A 21760-nucleotide genomic window follows, 5' to 3' on the forward strand; every position below is an offset into this window, starting at 1 on the left:
ACAGTTTATTTGTTATGAATTCAACCCCATAGCTGACAACTAAATGAAGATCTCGTGTTGTATATGCTCTCTTGCATGGTGGGATATTTGGTTCTACTATGGACACTAAACAACAATGCAGACATATCATTGTTCTTTCAAGCAGAAAGAGAGAGGCTCATTTTTGGCACTCATTTTATCTCGTTTTAATACCAGCCATAAATAAAAAATTAATCCAAATTCACCCATTTATTAAAACTCTTGTACAAAGCACACATCTGTACAAAGCACATGGCTATACTTTTCTTAAAACCATTCGCGCAGATGCATGGGACACACTAACAATTTAAAATACTGGTGGGCAAGCTTGTGAAACTGTGCCACAAATCAAATCCAAAATAATAGAATGCTACTCAAGTGCCCATTGAAGTACATGTGCAGCCCTGCCCAGGGTACGGAGCAAAATATCAACTCTTGCCTGAGCTGCTTGTGGCACTACTGGAATCCTGTATAATTTTTCTTCAGCCTTACACTTACATTCTGTTCTCCTCCATACTACTCCTTCCTCCCTCTCTCCCCCACTAGCGCCCATGCTTCAACAATGCCAAAGCAGTCCACATGGTAAGCACTTCACTCTCTCGCAAGCCTCACATGCTCGTAGCTCCCTGTTGTAATTTTTCAGACAAACACAAATGCAGAACATCTCACTTGTGTATGCTGGAAATATTCTCTGAATGAGGGAGAAACACTGCACAACTAGCTGTTACCTTTACAACAGGGAAAGACACATGCTCAAGTCTCCATAGCACTGGAATTTCTTTTCCTCTCACTCAAATATAAAGCCTATTCCTGGGGGAACTGAGCAGCAGTTGCCCATCCTGGCTCCATTCCTTTTTGTGAAGCAAGAAAGGGGTCTTGGAACTGGAAGAGTTCACCTCTCCCCTGTGTTAATCAAAGAAAGTACATGGGACATTAATAGGCAACAGATACATTTGGTAGAAACATGGGGTATATTTATCCTACAAGCCAATACTAGTATAAATATAACTAACATGATTTCTCTAAAACGATTTTGAGAATTGTAAGTTGGTAACATGCCATTCCTTCCTTTCCTTCTGCCAAAGTCTTCATGAAAGTGCTGATGGCAAGTCTATGGAAAACTTACAGTAAGAAAATGTAAACATATGAAGCTGTCTCAGAGCAAGTCAGGCCATTAGCCCATCTCCCTCAGTATTAATTTCTCCAGATGGTAGCAGCTCTCCAGGGTTCTGGATAAAGAAAAGGTCTTTTCCAACATCTGCTTATCTTAGATGCTTTTTAATTGGGAACCTCATCTTCAACCCCTGGCATATTCTGCCAGCAACTTTATGTAATGGTTTTGGCTTTCTCTACTTCATTATGTGCCATTTTCTAAAAATGTTAAATAATTAATTCTATAGTTACTTTGTAGCCACCTAGGTAGCACAAGGAGTTTATTTGTTAAATATGTCTTGATTATGTCAAGCAATGAGTATGCATTTCTGTTTAGGATAGGAAATAACTAAAATTCAGTGAGAAACATAAAAAAAAAGATTTAAATGCTGGTAGCCCTAACTGTACTGGCTTGTTAGAGAAAATGCCATCATGACAACATTTTAAATAGGTTCAACAAAAATTTAAGTGACTGTAGTTTTTGAGAGTTCTATTTTCTTTTTTTTATGTCATTTATAGACTGCCTTTCTCAATGAGTTTCAAGGTGGATTACAGGTTGTCTTTTAAAGGGGGTGGTACTGATGCTTTTGTGTGTGACCCTTTTAGGGGTTCCTGAGGTTTATGAGGCAGTTCGTTTGTAATTTGATCCCTCTTTTTCCAACTCTAAAATGCACCAATGTGACATATACATCTCTTTTTGCACTAGCTGAATTGTATCTAGTGGACACATTAAAACTGTTTGAGGACTGTTAACATTTAGAGCCAACCCAAGTGATGGAGAGATGTTCCTGTAATCCACTATGTCACTTTTCTGAGAATCTCTGCTGATTAAAATCTCTCAAATTCTTTCCAACTCATGTATCAATTTAAAGGAAATTCCTGAGTTGTGTCAGAAGAATCTGCCTGTCAGTTTTCTGTGGATCATGTTTATCTTTTCCCTTTAACTAAGGCAGGCTGGTTTCCTGGGGCTGTATACTTGACTATCCTACCCCTCACGGTTAGTTAAGGCCAGCCAGAAGAACTCCATTGGTTAAGTTAACTAACTCTTTGCTGGTCAGGGGCCATTGTCCAAGAAAGTTTAAAAAGGCTACTATATCTTATTTTGCAATTTTTAGACCAGCGTCAAACCTGCTGTTTTGAAGTAAAGGGATACACTCAGGTGGTGGAAGAACTATTTCCAATGCTGTTTAACATTCAGGGGGATAGATGGTGCTGTTGAGCAGCAGACCGAAGAAAACTCTCAGGATGACCTTTCACGGAGGAGACTGGGCATGTACTGATAATCTGTCTCCCACCAGAAACAGGACACAGCAGATCTTCAGCACAGCCATGCCAGTGGATGAAATGGGTGAGAGGAATGATCCTCATAAGAGTCACTCTTCTCTAACAATGGAAAACAAATTCATAACACACCCATGGCAAATTACCAGCTCAATTTAAAGGCAATCTGCAGATTTAAGGTATTAGTGATTGCAATTACAAAAAATGAGCAGGAGTCCTGCAGAAACTGTGACGGGATTCCCCCTTTCTAAACAACCCTGGCTGGTGGTCTCCCCCATAATACCCTTTCCTCCTTTCTTTCTGCAGGGTGGGTGGCAGGTACGGTAGCCAGGGCAGGGAGCAGAGAGGCGCACTCCCTGCTCCCAAAAGCTGCTTAGCCAGTGGCTTTTGTAGCTGCTGGTCAGCGGGACAGGCTGTGCTCCTCCTCCAGTGGTATGCCCTCCTGACCCAGCAATTTGTAACTATGAGTTGTTTGGAGCATCTTGTTGATGTGTAATTTGTGCTGTCAACTCTTACTATGGTGTACTCATGCACAGACCTGTGGTGAGTTGTTGTTTGGGGATTTACTCCCCCTCCCAAGTATGTTTTTGTTGGGGATTGAGATTTTTCTGCAACCCTGAAGGCACCTGGCTATTAGATGCATGATAGCATAGCTGCCATTACAACTGCTTGCACCACATAAAATGAGAAGGAATCATTCAAGTGCTCCCAATACAGCCTTACATGACATGTAGGTGGCATTCTCAGAACAGTAATTCCTCAAGAAATTTTTTTTGGCAGTGGGAGAGGGAGACACGACAGACAGCTCTTTCAAAGTAAGCCACTGAGAGTAAGAATGATATATGCCTCCAATTTAATTTTTAGCTTGTCAACTATACCATTACATAAATCAAGTTCCTGATTTCATTTGTTAAACATATAGCTTTACATGCACCAAGTACAATTTTGCTTTATAGTGTCTTCTACACTGAAAGCATTATATTTACATAAAAAACTTGAAGTTGCACCATCTGACATTACATGCACTTCTGAGAACATATACTAAGTTGGTAATAATTTAGTAGTTTAATGAGATTGGGAACTTAACGCTTAAATTCATTAACGTTATTTAACAATTGAAGACCACTAGCCCTTAAAAAGTCTTATTTCTTTCTGCTATCATCTGATCCAAAGAACAGCACAGACCATAAAAACAGTATACTCCTAACAACACTGTGCCAAGGTATGCAACAGAAGTGCCACCTATTTAAAACATCTCTGCAACCACTTAACCAAAGAACACCATCAAAAATTAACCAGAAATTTACTTGAAGTTTATGAAAGGAACAGCTACATAAGCTAGGTAAGTCAAACACAGCCATAAACTTTATAGATCTTGTGATGGAATGCACTTTAAAGGTTTCCTAAGTGCAGCACTCAGGAAGCTGGAAGGGAAGGAGTTAAGAATTGCCTGGAAAGAGACCTTTATTGACACAGTGCTCCCTCCTCTCTCTGACTGGACAGTCAGAACCAGTCTTCAGGATGACAGTTGGTTGCTGAAAGGATTTAAAAACAAGTGTGTGTGAGAGAGAATCTGACAGGAAAGGTCAGATACGTTCCCCTCTGGAGAGAAGGAAATCTTTTGCCCTACATGTAACATCACTGTCTTGAGGGAGAATTCTAGTTAAGAATTGCAAGTATAAAAGCCAGCACAAGCTGAAACCTGTTTAGACAGCCATGATTGAACGGGGGGGGGGGGGGAGGTGTTTTTGGCAAAAAGTGATTGGGTAGTAAGTGGAGACTCCCATTCAAGCCAAGTGAAGAAGGGTTATATCTTCTAACAAGAAGACTAATTCCTGCCCAGTGGCTAAAGGGGGTTGGATCTGAGGAGGACCCTGGGTCTGTTGTAAAGTGAAAACAGTTGTGAGCTGACGTCAAGAAACCTGAGTTGTAAAAGGGAACTCTGTGAAGAACATTGTCACTGTAAACAAAGTATTAAACAAAACACCTCTCACTGTTAATCCTTAAGAATATAGAAACTAAACCTCAACGAAAGTATTTTGCCTGTGACTTAAAGAGTATTCTGTTTTACCAACAAATTTTACCTCAGCTCTTTCATTCCCTGACTGCACTTATTCCATCGCTGCCTGTTCAATAATGTTGTTCATTATTTCTTTTGAATGTTATACAGTCTCCAGTGCCATTTCCAACACAGAGAAAGAGGGCTCCTGCTTTCTCCCCCCATTAATGGGCCGGGCCAAAAACCAAAATTATAACTGCTTATCAGGGTGGGACACAAAAAAACTTTAGAGACGCATTACTTGGGGCTGCTCAGCTAAATCAGGCAAACTTGGATTTTGGTGGGAAAAGCTGTCTCAGAGAGAAGAGTCCACCACAGATTCCAAAACTGATTTTCTCAAAGCTACGTGTAATTCAGAGTTAATTCTCACCACAAATGTGGAAATAATTTAAATAGCAACACTGGACAATTATAGGGTGTTTTTTTTTAAAGTGCACTGCATTTGACCAGCAAAGCAAAATGGCAGTGAGGCAGGGAAAACGCCTTACTTGACACAAGTTTCCTAAATAACATGGCAAAAGTACAAAGGATACAGAAAATGACATATCCTGGAAACGATTCAAGTGCATTTTAGTAATACATTGCATTTAGACATTTAAGAGACTTCAGAAACATAATGCTGTATTATTAGCATCGCCATGGTAGAAATGATGGCTTCCTGCACATTCTTGTTGCTTTGTAGCAAAGGCTAGGAGCTAGAGGAAGTTTTTTTTCACATGTACTGCACTTGACTTCTTTTGGCCTGCCATAAAATGTGAAATGCAAAGGCATGATTTTAACATAGGTAAGGTCCAAATTCTTCTCTGTAGAAAGCATCTGCCCAAGGTCAAGTGTCAGAGAACATAAGCCCAGCTTTACATGCTTTGTAGAGCTACTCATTGTCCTAAGGCTTCTAATCATCATGACTTGCTCCTAGTATGCACCAATCGCAGCTGTCCTCATGCTGGTCCCATCCCAATCCCAGCCCAAGTTGCACAAAAATTCAAACAGTTTTATGTAACTTCTACCCCGCCAACACACAAACTTCCAAATCACATACAATAGTGGATATATCATACAGCTTCACCATTTAATGGTAAGGAGTCACACTGAAGAATCTGCTATCATCACTGTAGAATTCACTGTAGAATTTCAGTCCTGCCGGCCACTTTACATGTGGAAATACAGCATCATGTTCAAACATTATAAAGGAGTAAATTCACTCTAGCATGAGCACACACTAAAGGCCAATGTCAGTGGTGCTAATCATCATTTTACCCAACTACTCAGAACTCCCATCTCTATCCCTCAGGCTACTATTCGCTTGTACCTCCATATCCACTAAAATCTACTTATTTTGCAAAGTATTTAATGGACTGCTGCAGTTTTAATCTCTTCTATTCTTTGACAGATAATGCCTTAACTCTTCCAACTCTTTTAACAACTTTCTGTTCTATCATGTTGTGACTTAAACCCTTCTTTAGGCCTATTTCAATATTACTGCAAAGTCCAAGCAGTAATGTCCATAAACACTGCTGACTGTTCAATTCCCAATTGTGTTCTTGTCTTCTGCTACCCATATCCTCTCACCACAGTGCTGCAAATATTCCAGTGAAAGGTGTCAACAGCATGTATGTTCCAAACCTCTGACATCAGTAGTCACTACATATCTGAAATTATCTTGCAAACTCAAGAAAATTTTCAAAACTCTAGCTCACTGCAATCCAGTTGTAGCCTCATTCACAATGACATCTGCCTGTAGAAGTTTGTCGCTTCTAATTGTTTCATTAAAGCTGTGCCTGATATGCAGTAGCACGTGCAGTTTGCCCAACAGAGAGGTTTTGCCTCCATCAAACAGCCTTCTCATGTAAATGGCTGCCTTGCACAACCAACTAGCAAGTCTCTACACAGCAGGTGCTAATCGGATTCTGAACTCACCATTTCAAATCAACTGGCTATAGTGGGTAGCCTGGATATTTGATCCCTAAAAGCCTTGGCACTTGTTATGAAGCTATACTGCACACCTATACATTTTTGACTCATTAGAAAAAGCATTAAAGCTTTAATATACACTTTACCCTTCAACGGCTAGTGGTGTCCAATCAACTTCGTTCAGCTATTACTAGCTTTATCATTAGATGGCTGTGGGTTAAACATACATTCTGAATTGTTCAGGCCTTACCAGCTTTTCATTCATTTATGTGATCGCTGGCTAGAAAAACTGGTCTTACCTGCAACCACCTTTCAGTGTACAACTTGATATAGCAATAATAGATATTCAGGTAGGGGACAGTTACTCAGCACTACTCCCTCACCAACAGTCCATAGAACTTCAGGTGTAAGTTATTTTCAACAGTTATGGGCTGGAATTCAGTAGCTGAGTATTGGGGTTTTCACTATGCATTCTTAAAGTAACCAACTCTTAAATATATCCTTCCTTCAAACATTAAAAAGGGGGAGTTCCCTTAATAGGGGTGACCAGATATAAAGATGCAAGCTTCTGAAGACAACTGATTGCATAATGCAGACACCTTGAGAAATTCTTTGCATATCTCCAAAGGTTGATTTAAAAAAAAATCCACGTGGAACACTTATTTCAGTACTCAGATCTTAAATGCAATTTTTAGTCAACTATTCAAAGGTTAAATCACATTAATGCAGGACCTGTGCCTGTTTATTTTTTTTAAAGTAAAAGCTTCATACAAGAACCAAGGTTATGTGCATCATGCTTTTTTCTTAATTTCTGACATGCTTTCCCTTATGTCATAAAATGAGCATGTTCTCAAAGCACAGGGAGCTTGCACAGCATAACTGAAACCAATACCTACAAGCACAGGAGTTTCAAACCCTTTTTATTTGGTTTTGAACCTAAGGGATGCTCAAATCATTCTCCTCCATTACATTACATTCTCTTCCCATTTAATCTTCACAACAACCTTGAGAGATAAACTGAGAGTTTGTGGTCCAAGGTCATCCACCAACTGACTTTCTTTTAAAATATTTGTATTCTGCCTTTCTACCTAAATAGGGTCCCAAGGTAGCGTTGATTCAAATCTGGCAGACTGCTGAATCAAACCTGGCTCTCCCAAATCGTAGTCTCAAAGAAAAACCACTACAACACAGTGGCTTTTGTGGGGTGGCTGCTGCTTGACAGCGGCAAGCAGTCAGGCCTGGGTGGGTCACGGAAGTCATGTGGAAGCAAGATGTCCAGAGGTTGCTGCCAGGCCTGGGCCCAATAAGCCCACCCTCAAAGGCCAAAACAGGCCTGGAAACGGGCCCTGTCCCCACCCTTTTTCTGACAGAAAACAAGGCTGAACAGATGACAAAACTGTTGTATTAGCCTAGCAAAGGCTACTGAGGCCGTTTATTTCTTAAAGCTACAAGCACTGCTTCTATTATTGGGGAAGTTAACTCCCCATGTATTTTTTTTTAGATTGCAGATTTTTCAGGACTTCTCAGGTTTGTAGTAAAACCTATATTGTCCATAGCCTCACTCTCTGGATTTAAGTGTCCACAGAGTTATTCCTCCTCACCTCACTACCAAAGTAAGCCTCTCATCCTTTCCATTAAAAATTCTACTTGATAAGGTCAGGTCAAGCATTACTCATTCTTTACTCTGGCCTTTAACATCTTAGTAGCACTTCAAGTGAGAAGAGATTTACTACTTAGTTGTATGAACACGGTCAGTTACAGTAAACAGCTGTTGGGGATGTCCACCCTTGAATGACAACTGAGAAATACCTCACTTGCTTCTATAAGGAACTATGCTGAAGTAGTCTCAAACACCAATTTACAGCAACAGGCTTTGAATCCTCTTCTATAAAACTGTTTTATATTCTTCGTGTACCAACCAAAATCCAACGTTTATGCGACATCACATAATGGATGATCACCCTGTCTACTCTTGCACCAACTAGCCAGATCTAATAATGCTGGTACTTCCTACTTCCAACTTCAATTAAGCAGAAAACAGTATCAAACAACTTGCAAACTATGCTCATTACGGGGATAAGAGCTCTTGGAAAGGCACCTTAAGTCAAATTCTCTTCAAAGCCCACTGGTAATATCAACTCCTTTTTGTTATGTGTGCAAGTATACTAGCAGTCTCACATGGTGGGAGCACTTCCCATTCCAAACTATGGTTCAGTTAACTGTAAGTCTTCAACATTCTCATCTTTCCTGAGACATATGAGCTTAAAGATTTGATAGTAGTTTCACACTGGCTCAGAAATCACCAATCATGTTACTGTAGTTACTTTTTATCAAGGTTTGCTTTTATACATTAATGCATTTTCCAAGGCCTAGAACCTTTATTTTCATTGTAAATTATATTGTAATTGTCTAAATACCTACCTCTGTGTTAAAAATAATTCTGTGGAGGAAGAGAATGAAACTATTCAACTACTCATCAGTAAGGTTCTTTAGCTAAACACAGCTATTTTACATGTGGCTCTGGAAGGTGGAGCTTGCTTATGACATCACCAGCTCAAGTAGCAACTATCCAAGGGGGTGGGGGATATCACTACATCTAAGACTTGCAGGTCAAACATCTGAAATAGTATTAACTCTTGTTCTATCACAATTACATTAAATCAATGTAAGAGTTTGGTATATATGATATAACCTCAGCACTTGGTCTATCATAAAATAGGTGGATAAAAAGGCAATGTACTAATATAGCACCAAAATACAGCAACAAGCATTGTGAGAAAGACTATTTGTGCCAATGAACCTAAACAGCTTTTCTAAGGAGTCACTCAGGAACCAATCTCTACCTTCACACTGGTTCCTCGGAAGAATCTTCCATCTTGTTTTTATCACGTTTTCCAAGATCTGCAGGCCGTAATACTGAAAATTGGAGAAGTGGGATATGTGAGCATGCTATATAATTAACAACAAATTTCAGGATTCTAATTTCAGCTGACATCGTTCACACTTAACATCTAAGATTAAGTTGGTTAACAAGTCACCCATTTACTTAGTTTCTCCCATGCATTTTCCTCATTTTACCCTTTGCTACTCTAAAGTCTGCTGCTTGATAATGATCATACCAGAAAGGGAAACAAAGTGTTTTGGACAGCCAAATCTGTAGGGGCAGGGGAGAATAGCAGACAAAAATGCATAACCTAAATGACTGCTCATAAGTTCAAATACAGAAACAAGTTCAGCAGCTTGGGCGTGCATGGGTTTCCTGTTATTTCTTTTTAGGATTGGGGCTTAATATTACATTCACTGACATGTATTGCCTACACTTCAATGGTGTGTTACTTAACAGCAAGACAACGCACAGGCTTATTAAGTTACAAAAGTTTCTCCCTATAGCAACTATTATCTACTGTTTCAAGATTAACTTTTGTGCTCAGTCAAACATTTACTGTTTCAAAATACACTGAAGCATTTTACCTTCCAGGTAAGCCAGATAAGACATGCTTCAAAGTAACACAATTATAGAAAAAGAGAGTAAACTCTTCAACCCATTTTATTCCTTTTATCTCCTCACCATAAAGATGTCTAATACAAGAACTATGACAAAATATCCATATAAGGACATAATTAGATGTGATAATAGGAGAGAAGGAAAAGGGGCCAAAGATTCTGATTCTCTTGAATCAGAAATGAGCAATGGGAAAAGGAGGCAATACCTGAAAGGCAAATCTACAATAAAATGGATATTCAGAATTTGGCTGAGAATAAAAGTTGTTCTTTAAGTCTGTTAGTGGCTACACAAAATAGAATTAGAATTTCAGCCAAAGGGATCATGTAAACATTTTAACAAGCAGAACAATGCAGACTGTCCCAAACTACATTGTTCTCTCCAATGCATTTTTGCTGCTCAGATCAGCTCTCATTATTTATGTCTTCTTTACACTGCGATAGAAGTTAGGGAAAGGACTTTGACGTTTATCTTTTAGAACTCTGTGGAGGTTCACAGAAAAGACTCCATAAACTCCATTAAGACATCCCTGACATCCAAAAACAGAAGTGAGTGAAACATTTTGATATGAATCGCTAATCCCAGGAAAGAGTCGGAGGGGAAACACTGCTTGTGGCTGGAGCTTTGCTTGTTCATTTCTGCAGAAGAAGTTCTCATTGAAAAATGAAGAGCTACATTTAAAACTGAACAGCAAGCTGTAAGCAGACACTGTGCCAGAGAATAAACAAGTGAAGCTCTGGCAACATGCAAGGTTCTCTTCTCCCCTAAAAATCTAACTTTTGCACTGAGCCCTAAAACTCAAGTGAACAAGCATTTCTGCTTAACAGTGTTAGCATCCATGAAGCCACTTTGAACAGCCCCAAACTGATCAGTAGCAACCAGAGTAGTGCAGGTATTGCACGTGTACAAATATGGCAACAATGAGATTTTACTTGGAAGAACTTTCTGTAACCTATACCATACACAAATCCACATAGGTTTCCACTCTTGGCCCAATTTAATTCCTACTCTCTCCAACAGTCATTTGGTTTCTAACATCAATCCATGCCATTGGAGAGGATGGCCATCAATTGATGGCAGGTCAGGGGGGGTTATACAATCAAAGATTGCATTTTCAGAAACAAAATGTGTCTTGAAGACACACCTGTAAAGGCTGGAAAGGGAGTTATTGTAGAGGTCAGAGCTTAGCTTTCTCATTCTCACACCAAGTTCTCACAGGAAATGATTAGACAAATATTCATTCCCCGTCTCTAACTGGTACACACACATTGAACAGGAGGTAAGGCAGCAGAATATTATGAATAAGAGTGTGATTTTTGGCTTGCCCGCAAACACTGACAGAATCGTATGGATTATTTTTACCAACTTCATCTTTCTGAAAAAACCATCTTATTCAATCCCACTTTTATTACTGAAGCAATAGTTAAGAACATGAACCTGTCCTATACTGCACCAGGCTACATATCCACACAGCTCAGCACTACCTACAGTGGTTGGCAGTACCTCTCCAAGGACTCTAGTTAAGGTAAAACACTACCACAGATTCTTTTAAATGGCCATGCCACCAATTAAGCCTGGGACATTATGAATGCAAAGTATAGGGTTTGCTACCCTGCTGACCCACACAAGCTAAAGGCCACTTTATAAGTTACAAAGAAACCAAGATAAAACACACATCATCTTTGGATTCTCTGTTTTCATACAGCATGGGGGGTACACTTCACACTTAAATACATGTTAGTAACATGCAAAGCAGACCTAGAATAGAAGGGAAGAAAAATAATCAAGTGATAAGTGACCAGTTTATTTTCTCTTACTGGCATTCCAATTTTACCAGGTTTCAAAACACAGAAATGTTTGCAGTCTGAGAAATTTTTTAATTCTTTGCAATCTGCCAAAACTATGCATATAAATGATCCAAAGTTCCACCTGCCTTTCAAACATATGGAAAGTTCTATTTGACATGTTTAAGTGTTAGATAGTATTTTAAATATAACCAATGTAGAAAATATGGGACAGATAACTAGGAAATGAAAAATGTATACAATGATCCCTATGGCAGAAATTTTATGGGACACTTATTCTATGTACCAAACCGTTCCCTCCCACCTCCCAAGAAACCAAACAAGGAAAAAAAGCAATTGATGAACAGAATTCAGTTAAAGGGAATCAAAAGGGTAGACCTTGTGGAGGCCTGCCGTCAAAGCCTAGCTGTGTCAGTTGCACAGGAAGACACCCCTTTTCTTCCTATTACAAGCAATCAACATAATGGAACATTATGATTAATATCAGGTAGTGTTAACAGCTTTAAGAAAAAAATGACTGCATAAAAGCCAAATGTCATAGTGCATAAATTCAGCACCAAATCATTTGTAATTTATGTAAATTGAAGAATTCTTTACCTGTTGCTTTCTTTCTGTTCCTCTAATCATCTCATTTTTCACAAGACAAATTTGAGTTTTAAAAAATACTGTTGATAAATCAACTTAAACATTAGTAATGTCTGTGAGTATAAAAAGCAAAGTTTACCAGGCAAGCAAACAGGCAAACATGGTTACTTAAATTTAGTACTTTGAGGAAGTTTTTAACTTTGCCCTGATATTTACGAAGTCTTTTTTTTTAAAAAAAAGGAGCTAGGATTTACATAACCACCATCCAAATTCTGAAGGAATTCCTCTGAAAGCAATTGTATTCAATCTAAATACAAGGTATGTTAAAATGTGTGTAGGATGTTTCAAGAAGGTGGCCATGCACAAGTTTAACAGTATGACGACTGCTTCCATACATCTGGCAACCTTACTTAACCTTTCAAAAATCCTAAAGCGAAAACACTGAATTGCAGAAGGCTAAGGAGTGTTATCTTTAGCAAAATCACTAACTTGGTGGTATGGCTTGATCAACTGTACTGCAACAAGCTCAGCCTGTGTTATTCAACTGAAGAAAGCATTCGGGGTGCCTAGTCTGCTTTAAGCAGTACAGAATGATACCATTATTTAAAGCAGTACTTAGAGACATATTTTGCCCTCAGTTATGTGCCCATGACTCTCATTAGTAGGAAATGAAAGCCAAACACATTAATCTAAAGACACTGTATGGCCATATAATACTCTTATCTGTTCATACTCCAACCAAAATTTTTATTCAAATCTTGAGTGTCAAAGAATTTCTCAAGGTTTTTTACAAGAAAATCAGTTTCATGGAAACATTGCGTACTAGTATTGGGTCAGACTAGAAAGATTTTAAGGAAAAGGCAAAAAAAAATTAACAAGTGCTAAATCTAAAAATTGAGATACCTTCCTCAAAGTCTGAGTCGAAGAAAGACAGAAATCAATTAGATATCATATACTTACTTTGGTGTTCATATTCTGCGAGAATTCCAGAATAGTATCCACTCTTGTCCATGCATCAGGGTGTTCCTTTAAATGAGTCAAGACCTCCTGTGCCATCCTTTGCTGGAAAAGGACATATAAACCCATTTTAAAAAATGTACGCATGTAGTTTAGTGTTTCCCAAATATCTGATTAACTGAGTTGTACTTCCTGAATTAAAATAGTAGAAGAATACATTGCCTGAATAGCTAGTTTACTTTCACAGTTAATATAAATTATCCACTCTCAGGAGATCTATACCATCTACATTTCTCTACAAATCACTGATGTAGGTATGCTTCCTACTGAAAGGAAGTATACCCAAACCAACAACATGAGCAAGCACTCTGTTTTGAAGACAGCTAATTCTGCTGTCTCTCTGCACTGGAAGCAATTAAATAACCTGATCACACCTGTCACTCAGATGCAGAAAAATGACTGAATACCAACAGAGACTGAATGAAAGAAGGCAAGGCCAAAGTAGCAACACATTCACAGTAGACAGCCTGTTCTCTGAATGGTTGCTAAGGGCTCACAAAACTTTCTACTCATGGCACATCAGCAGTTGTGCCAGTGTGCTCTTACACAGAATCCAGGAATTACTAGGTAATAATGGCACTTTCTTCTCCTACCTATAGCTACCCAACATAAATTTTGCTCAGAGGCTGCATGTCCTGCTGGAGTAAACAGCAGAGACCTGCTTCTCCAAACTTCTTTCATCTGTTGAAGTTACAATCCAGCCCTAGAATGACACACACAGTTGTAAACTGACTGCAGTCCCTAAACCATTGCTCTCAAAAATTGTTCTTAAGAGGGGAAAGGGAAAGAAAAAAGAAAAACACCCTTCAGAATTGGTCTAGAACATTGATGTCCTAACCTAGTAAGTTAGTGATCACATTCTAAAGCATGATACAAATGCAACAGATCACTGCCTGGCACAAGTAAGATAGGGAATAGAGTGGGGGGAAGCATATAGCAACAACTTTAATGTGTAGATGAGAAAAGCTGCTAAGACTTATTTTAGAACACGATGCCCCAGAAGCACAATACCAAGAACTTTTGCTACTGAGTAACTTTGTACTGCCCGGTGTTATCTCTGCAGAGTCTGAATTTCCCTCCTGTCACATATACTACAATGAATGCTCAATATCAAGAAGGAAGCCAATAGATCAGCCAATGTATCCTGGCCTCAGCCAATGTGGTGTTTTGGTTAGAATATGAGAAGGATCTTGGAGACTCAGATTCATATTCTTGCTCTGCCGTGGAAGCTCAATGGTGATCTTGGGCCACTCACTCAAGCTAACCTGCCTTACAGAGGAGTTGTGAAGGAGAACAATGCTGTAAGCCACTTTGGATCCCCCATTGAGAAATAAAAGCAGGGTACAAATATCATAAATCTAGGGAGATACTTCTATAGCATGCAGCATTGACAGTTAAGATAGGGTCCTACTTTAAAGATAATATGCAATTTTGCTTTGAGAATCAAAAAAGTCTCATCTTTCCTTGCATACAATTTTACAACTGTGACACATAAAGGTAATTGATTCTACAGAGTAAATGGCCTTGCCAGCTCCCTGCAGACTTTCAATCCAGTCCACTTTTGTCTTCTTCACTCTACTGAACCAGGCTGCAAATGAGGTAAGTAGAAGAAAAAGACAGCAATGATTTACACACAAACTCAAGTACCTGGGTGCATGGGGGTTTGGTAGAGTACCTCAGCAAGAGATGAAAAATGACTGGAACATGGGTTGTTCATAGTAGTTTCTAATTACATTGTCTCACACATCACATCTACACCGCACACAGTGTGATAAAATGTGATTCTTACTGCTGAGTTAGGATGAACATATACCAAGAATAAAAGTATCAAAATATTCATTCTATGAATTTTGGGACTGTATTGTTTTATTTATTTATTTTTATGCTGTCCGTCCAGGAACCTTCCCAAGGGAGCTTCCCAAATAAAAACTAAAAATAAAATATTAAAAGATATTGATTAAAATCCCCCATTAAAAAAGACCATAAAAACAGATCACTTAGCTCTTAATCAAAAGCCTGGGTGAACAGAAATGTTTTGGCTTGGAGGCTTAAAAAAAAAAACGATATATGTAGCCAGGTAAGCCTCAAGGGGAAAAGCATTCTGGAAATGAGGTGCCACTACTGAAAAAGTCCAGTCTCTATTTGCCACCTGCCTCACATCCAAGGTGGGGGACACAGAGAGCAGGGCTTGTGAGGCAGATCTTAACTAACAGACTGGACAATATGGGAAGAGGTAGTCCTTCAAGTATCCTGGCCCCAAACCATTTACGACTTGAAAGGTAAGAATCAACACTCTTGAATTGTGCCCAGAAACAAATGGGCAGCCAGCGCAGATCTTTCAGCACTGGGATGATACGACCACTGACAACAGCCTAGCTGGTGTATTTTTAATGGGCTGAAGTTTGCAGACTTTCAAAAACAGACCCATGAAAAGCACATTATAATTAGAGTATGGATTGCAATGGCCAGACCACATTTTTTGAGAAATGGCTGTAGCTGGTATATCAGCCTAAGAAATCTAGGCCTCCAACTGTAGGCCAGGAATCAGCAGTATCCACCAAGCTATGAACCTACACTTTCAGGGGAAGCACAACTCCCACCAGGTACAGCCTGACTCCTCAGACCCCAAGCAACTGTGTCATTAACCAGCAACACTGGTTAACACTGGTTAGTCTTGTCTGGACTAAGCTTCGGTTTACTAGCCCTCATCCACCTAACTAGCACTGATAGTATGATAACTGCCCTTCCCCTAGATAAAACAAGTATTAACCTTTGGAGAATGACACAGGTTAATGGAACTGTCCTCAGAAAACTGATCAGATCTGTTTTCCAATTAAAATGGTGTGACATAGAAGTACCAAAACTGCATTAAATGGCAGCAGATTATTTACTAGTACTTCCTTGGAGCAAAGAAAAAAGTTAGCCTAGCTGATCTTCCAAAGACTATACAGTACTATCATCCCCTTACTGAAATACTGATTGGAAACCATGACCTAGATATTCCTGAGCATAACTGCAATGTTCTTGTTTACTAAAAACTGGTTGATGAAAAGTCAAATTTTACCAGCACACAAAGTGTTCAACAGAACAAACTGTTTCTTCCTCTACAGATAGGACTTGGACATAATCAAATTGCAGGTTTCTGGTTTCCAAACATATACTCTACCTGAGCTCCTTCTCCATGATACAGGCAGTTCACCACATTATCCAACAGATTTATATCCAATTTCTGGTTGAAATCCAGCAGCTGTCGCGCTGCATGGTCTGCTAACATTGTCATAATTGCTGGCATAGATTACTGCAAGTTTAAAGAGAGAAACAGACTTAGAAAACATACTTAATTTTAAATCTTAGAAATGCAAAGTCCCCATCCCCCAGACTATCAAAAGGACTAGATGTGCCCTTGTTTCTTACCAGGGAAAATACACTGGGGTGGAATCAACTCCCCTTTCCAAAAGTGAAATGGCATTTCCATGTATGCAAGAAGGGGACAATTTCTTCATCCCTACTACAAGCCTCCTTTGAACACCCCATGCCCTATTCCTAAGACCCCCCCTCCAGGGGGGCACTACAGCAGAAGGGGAAGGTTGGAAAGATCCATTCCATGAGCAAAGCTCAGGCTACTTGGATCTAACTAGAGATGGGCACAAACCGAAATACAAACCAAAGTTCGTGATGAATCAGGCTGGTTCATGGTTCGCGAACCGGTGGTTTGTCACAACCCATTTCTGACGAACCGCCACAAACTTTAGGCTGGTTTGTTTGGTTCATTTTTTGGTTTGCCACTGCAGACAGCCTGGCATCGATCAGTTTCCTAGGCAACAGGTCCTGCAGACCTTCTGCTGACCTGGAAGTGGCCTTCTGCTGACCTGGAAGTGATGTTTTCACGAACCAAATGAACCGGTTCGTGAACCAGGGTAGGTTCATGAAAGTTCGTGGGTCGTGAAATGCAACAAACCACGGACCGCACGGTTCTTTCCCCCCCCCCCCCGATTCGTGCCCATCTCTAGATCTAACCCACTGAAGTTTTGAATTTCATTTTGAAGTTTACATGTCTGAAAATAACTATCATAATAAATACTGGTACTTTTAGCCTTATGCTTGATTATTTTGTTTCTTCTAAAAATTCTAGCATATAAAGCAAACAAATGTTTATGCTGAACAAATAATCTTACCAGAACACATCACATGTGCAACAGTATTTTAAAAGCCATATGCTATGCCCTCCCCAACATTGCCACCCCATGGCTTGTCCTATGCTGTTGCAACTTCCATCAACAATTCCTTTCATGTTTAGTTTCCTTGTTCAACAGAGATGAGTAAGCATCCATGCTACAGTTAATGGAAATGTATCATGACTTCAACATACTCTTCCATTCAGAAAACTAGTATCTTCATAATTTGCCCTAAAGCATTTGAAATCTATCATAACTAAATTCTTATAGGAATGATTCAAGTTTTGTCACTGGGACTTAGGTTATTAACACTGAAGATACACCAATTTAGTGGGCTATGCAGCAATGTTCATTGCAGGTAAACTTTGTTGTTTAAAATGATACTAGTACTATTAGAAACAGCATAAACACGTTCAGGATGAACACATCCAGAAATATAAAGTTTAATCTCCCCTATGTCACTGTGATAGCCCCTTATAATGGTCATTCCTATTGTGCTACATTGATGTGGAAACAGAACTGGGAGGCATTTCAGTATTTGGAAGCACATTCTCCTTGGATCTTTGTCCAAGAAACACTGGTAAGAACACAATCCACTAGCTTGAAATATTACATTACAACTTCTCTTCTATACTTGGCCACACCCCCTTAATTTGTAGCTGGTGTTTCTAGCTGAACAGTTATAGCAAAAGCTTAGAAGTCTTAACATCATGCAACTTTCACTAGCATTAGTCCTCCTTTCATGACAAGCCACCTCCTAATTGTAACAACTGCATCAAAACAGGTGCAAATATTGTTTTTATTTCCCATGTGACTGAACCTCATCAATGCAGGAAAGACAGTACTCTGCCACTCCATATATCTTTAAAATTACCAACCTGCTCCTATTTGTGAATTCAACTTATACGCTGTTATGACAGCTGTACAAGTTTGTGTCAGTATGTTAGCTTCTGTATGGTAGTGATTATGAGTATGTTGTTATCTTAATACTGCCCTCAAATAAATATGGGAACCAAGGCTATGCAGTCTTCCAGCAGTTTACAGGCTTGTACACATCAGCCATATTCAACTATGTGAACAGAATGACAGTCAGAACATGTGATGCCTGTAGTCAGAGTTCCACTTCAAACTTGTATTCATTTTGCTCAGTGTCAAATTTACAATGTGTATGTGAAGAGAGCTTTACACTCTCAAGTCCACCAATTCCATTTATAACTTCACTGCCACTAACTCATAACAAACTTAGTTATTAGTTGAATATTATTTATACTAGGCTCCCCCAAGTTTTGCCCATATGCAATAGCCTGAGAAAGATATTTCAAGAAAACTGTATAAATTTGGATACTACCAAAAAGAACTACCAATGGAGTCTGCAGAAATGTAGAACTTAGGGCTGCAGTCCAATCTTCCTTCCCCTACGTTCATAATTCCTTTCCAAGAAATATGGCAGAACCTTCTAATTACAGATCAACATGGATTAGAAAAGCCACGCTGACACCAGTAATAGAAGCATAATGTAAACAGATCACACGAGCACACGAGGTTCATCCAAAGAGGGCAGCTACACACCCACCAACGGCAAAGGCCTGGGCTGCCGCCCTTCAATGAACAGCATACTGCAGAACGTACAACGTTCATGCTGATATGCATGCACAACTACACTACGTTTTTTTAAAAAAAAAAACCCTCCGGAAAATCTAATTCAGCCACCTCGGGCAGCCGAAGCTTTAAAAAAGGGGGTTTCGCTCTCTTCCTCCTCCTCGGCAGCCGTAAAAAGCAGCTGGGCCACTGCAGCCCCTCCCTCCTCTATCCCTGCTTTCTATACAGGGCCCCCCACGTGATCCAGGCGGACGTTTCAATACTGCTGCACAGAGACACACAAAAATATTTCTGGAAACTTCCACTCCTAATCATTCACAAATTATGCTCCTTATTTCCTCCAGCCGATCTCTAGCCTGCCACCCCGTCTTCCTCTTACTCATAAAAAGGCACTTGTCTGATCTCCCGCCAGCTACTCCCCCCCCCTCAACCTTTGGCCACCCAGCTCCAGTTTCTAAACCCACACTTGCTGCTTCGCTCCATCCACCCCGCCATGCTCCAAGGATGGTCTTAGCTTGCAGGAACCGGCTGGGCTTTCTTTCCCCATCCGATTACTTTAAGGCCTTTACTGCTAGCTTCCCAGGCTGCACGTCGCTTATTTAACACAGTCAAGGCTCCAAATAGGCCCCCAATTAAGATATCTTCTCCAAGCTCCTTTTTGGGAACACACCCCTTTCCCTCCCCCCTCCTCTACACCATGAGGTTCCAAGCACAACTCTCGAAGCTCTCCCATGTCATCTATATGCACTACGGGAAGGCCTCGGACTTTGTCCTCTACATGCATCCACACATCCCCCCTCCCCACGCATCACTGTTTTCCCTTGGAAACAATAAGGAGCTCATCTACACAGCACTTACATCGCTTAGGCCTTAGATGCACCACCTTACAAGACTGTTTAACGAATGCACTTTTCACCTGCCTGGCTCATCCGGTAGGACATCCTTTCCTAGCCTCCGCGACCCTAACCCTAGGGACTGTTTCCCACCCCAACTTTCCCCCTCCTCCCTACCCACCACACCCCGTCCCATACACAAGTTTCTATTAATGACAACACTCACTTACCCAATTAAGTATCACAGCTACTTCTTCTAGAGATGGAGCGGACAGCAACAATATATATGTGTATTTTTTTAAAAAACGGAAATAAATCTAAGCAAAGCCAAGAAGCACGAGGAGGAGGAGGTTGGGTGCAAAGACCTGTCCAGCCTTCCTTTGAAACTCCCCACACACAAACAAAAGAGAGAGGTACCTTACTCTATTTTCACATGCGACCCGACAGACTGGTTCATCAATCCCCCCGCCCCCCAAGCTAGCTTACCTACTCCCCCAGAGAAAAAAATAAGGTGATTTTTTAAAATATATATATATATATATATATGTATAAATATATATAAACCCAACACACCTTCACTTTCTACCTCTCAAACTCAGCAAAGTTACCAGCACGCCCACACAGAGGGATCAGGGCTTTGCCACCCATTCAAACACACCAATTCACGCGCGCATGCACACCCCCCTCCTAGTCCCCCCACGCCAAAAAAAGGGTACACGAGGAGTGCGAGTGATTTCAGGCAGGTCTTGCAGAAGGAGGAAGGAGTTCTCGCCCCCTCCCCTTTTTCCTCTCTCCCGCCCTTTCCTTAAATTTGTGTAGGGGCGCTACTGCAGCCCCCACCCCCCCCACTCACACCTTACTCTTTAAGCCCTAACCCCCACTCCTCATTCACATCCCAAATTAAGCATAAATAGTGATTTTTTTTTGTCCCAAACGACCCTTCTATAAACACACACACACACACGCTTTTCTCTCTCAAGTTCAGTGATCTCCAAACCTATTCCCCTTAGGACTGAGAGGATTTTTCACGCACCCAAGGGGGGGGGGGGGCTGATAGTGAACCCGCTCAACTCCCCAACTTAGGTGCTTCTCCCACCCGCACCCGCCTGTACTCAGCCACTCTTTGGTTGGGCCGCCTTTCCCTCACGGACTCTTTTCTCCCTCAGTTCGCCTCCATGCCTGACCCCCTCCCTTAAAAAAAAAGAATCCCCTCCCCACTCCACTCCTGCGCTTAATAAGCCCCGCTCCGCTTCCCAGATACAAACACGCGCCCTCCCACACTCCCTTTCCTCACTCGCTCGCTTCCACCCCCCCTCCCCGCACGGTAAAGGCGGCAAAAGAACCGGGCGTGCGGGGCGGCTGCTGCGGTTGCTTCTTTTTCCCCCTTTCTCCCCTCCCCTCTTGCCCCCCTCTCTCTATCTCGCGCCCTCTCTCTCTTTCGCGGCTGCTGGCGCTTCTCCTTCCGCTCTTCCCCCTCCTCCTTCTCTAGTGCCACAGACTCGGAACCGGCTCAAACCGGTTCAGACTGGGAGATTCCATCTCGGTTTAGTTTTCAGCCCATGGCGCCTCGGAGCGCGCGGGAGGGGCGGGGGGAAAACCTCCGCCCCAAACCGCCTTGCCTTCCTATTGGCTCCGAGGGGGGTGACGGAGAAGGCGGGCGCTCCAAAGGACGTGAAGCAGGGGGGAAACTTACACAAAATGGACCCCCTAAGCCTCATTGGCTCGCCGGGGTGCTCGTCTTTTCTCCTCCTCCCTTCCCGAGCGCGCGCGCGGGGTTTTTAGAAGCCACGCCCGTCCACAGTGTGGTGCTTCCTCCCGCCTTC

At 41.0% G+C, this 21760-nt stretch overlaps 1 protein-coding gene across 1 annotated transcript in view; it reads right to left on the reverse strand.

Annotated features, from left to right (window-relative positions):
- The window catches only part of XPO1 (exportin 1), a 41062-nt gene extending 19684 nt beyond the window's left edge, over positions 1-21378 (reverse strand). Inside the window, exons 1-4 of the mRNA XM_054987590.1 lie at positions 20168-21378; positions 16497-16628; positions 13274-13375; positions 9265-9337 (exon numbers count right to left, since the gene is read on the reverse strand). Of these exons, the coding sequence (XP_054843565.1) occupies positions 9265-9337; positions 13274-13375; positions 16497-16622 (301 nt within the window). The 5' untranslated portion in view covers positions 16623-16628; positions 20168-21378. The remainder of the gene's footprint in view (positions 1-9264; positions 9338-13273; positions 13376-16496; positions 16629-20167) is intronic.
- Between the last annotated feature and the right edge of the window lie 382 nt (positions 21379-21760).

This window comes from Eublepharis macularius, chromosome 1 (genome assembly GCF_028583425.1).
Source record: "Eublepharis macularius isolate TG4126 chromosome 1, MPM_Emac_v1.0, whole genome shotgun sequence".
Lineage (NCBI taxonomy): Eukaryota > Metazoa > Chordata > Lepidosauria > Squamata > Eublepharidae > Eublepharis > Eublepharis macularius.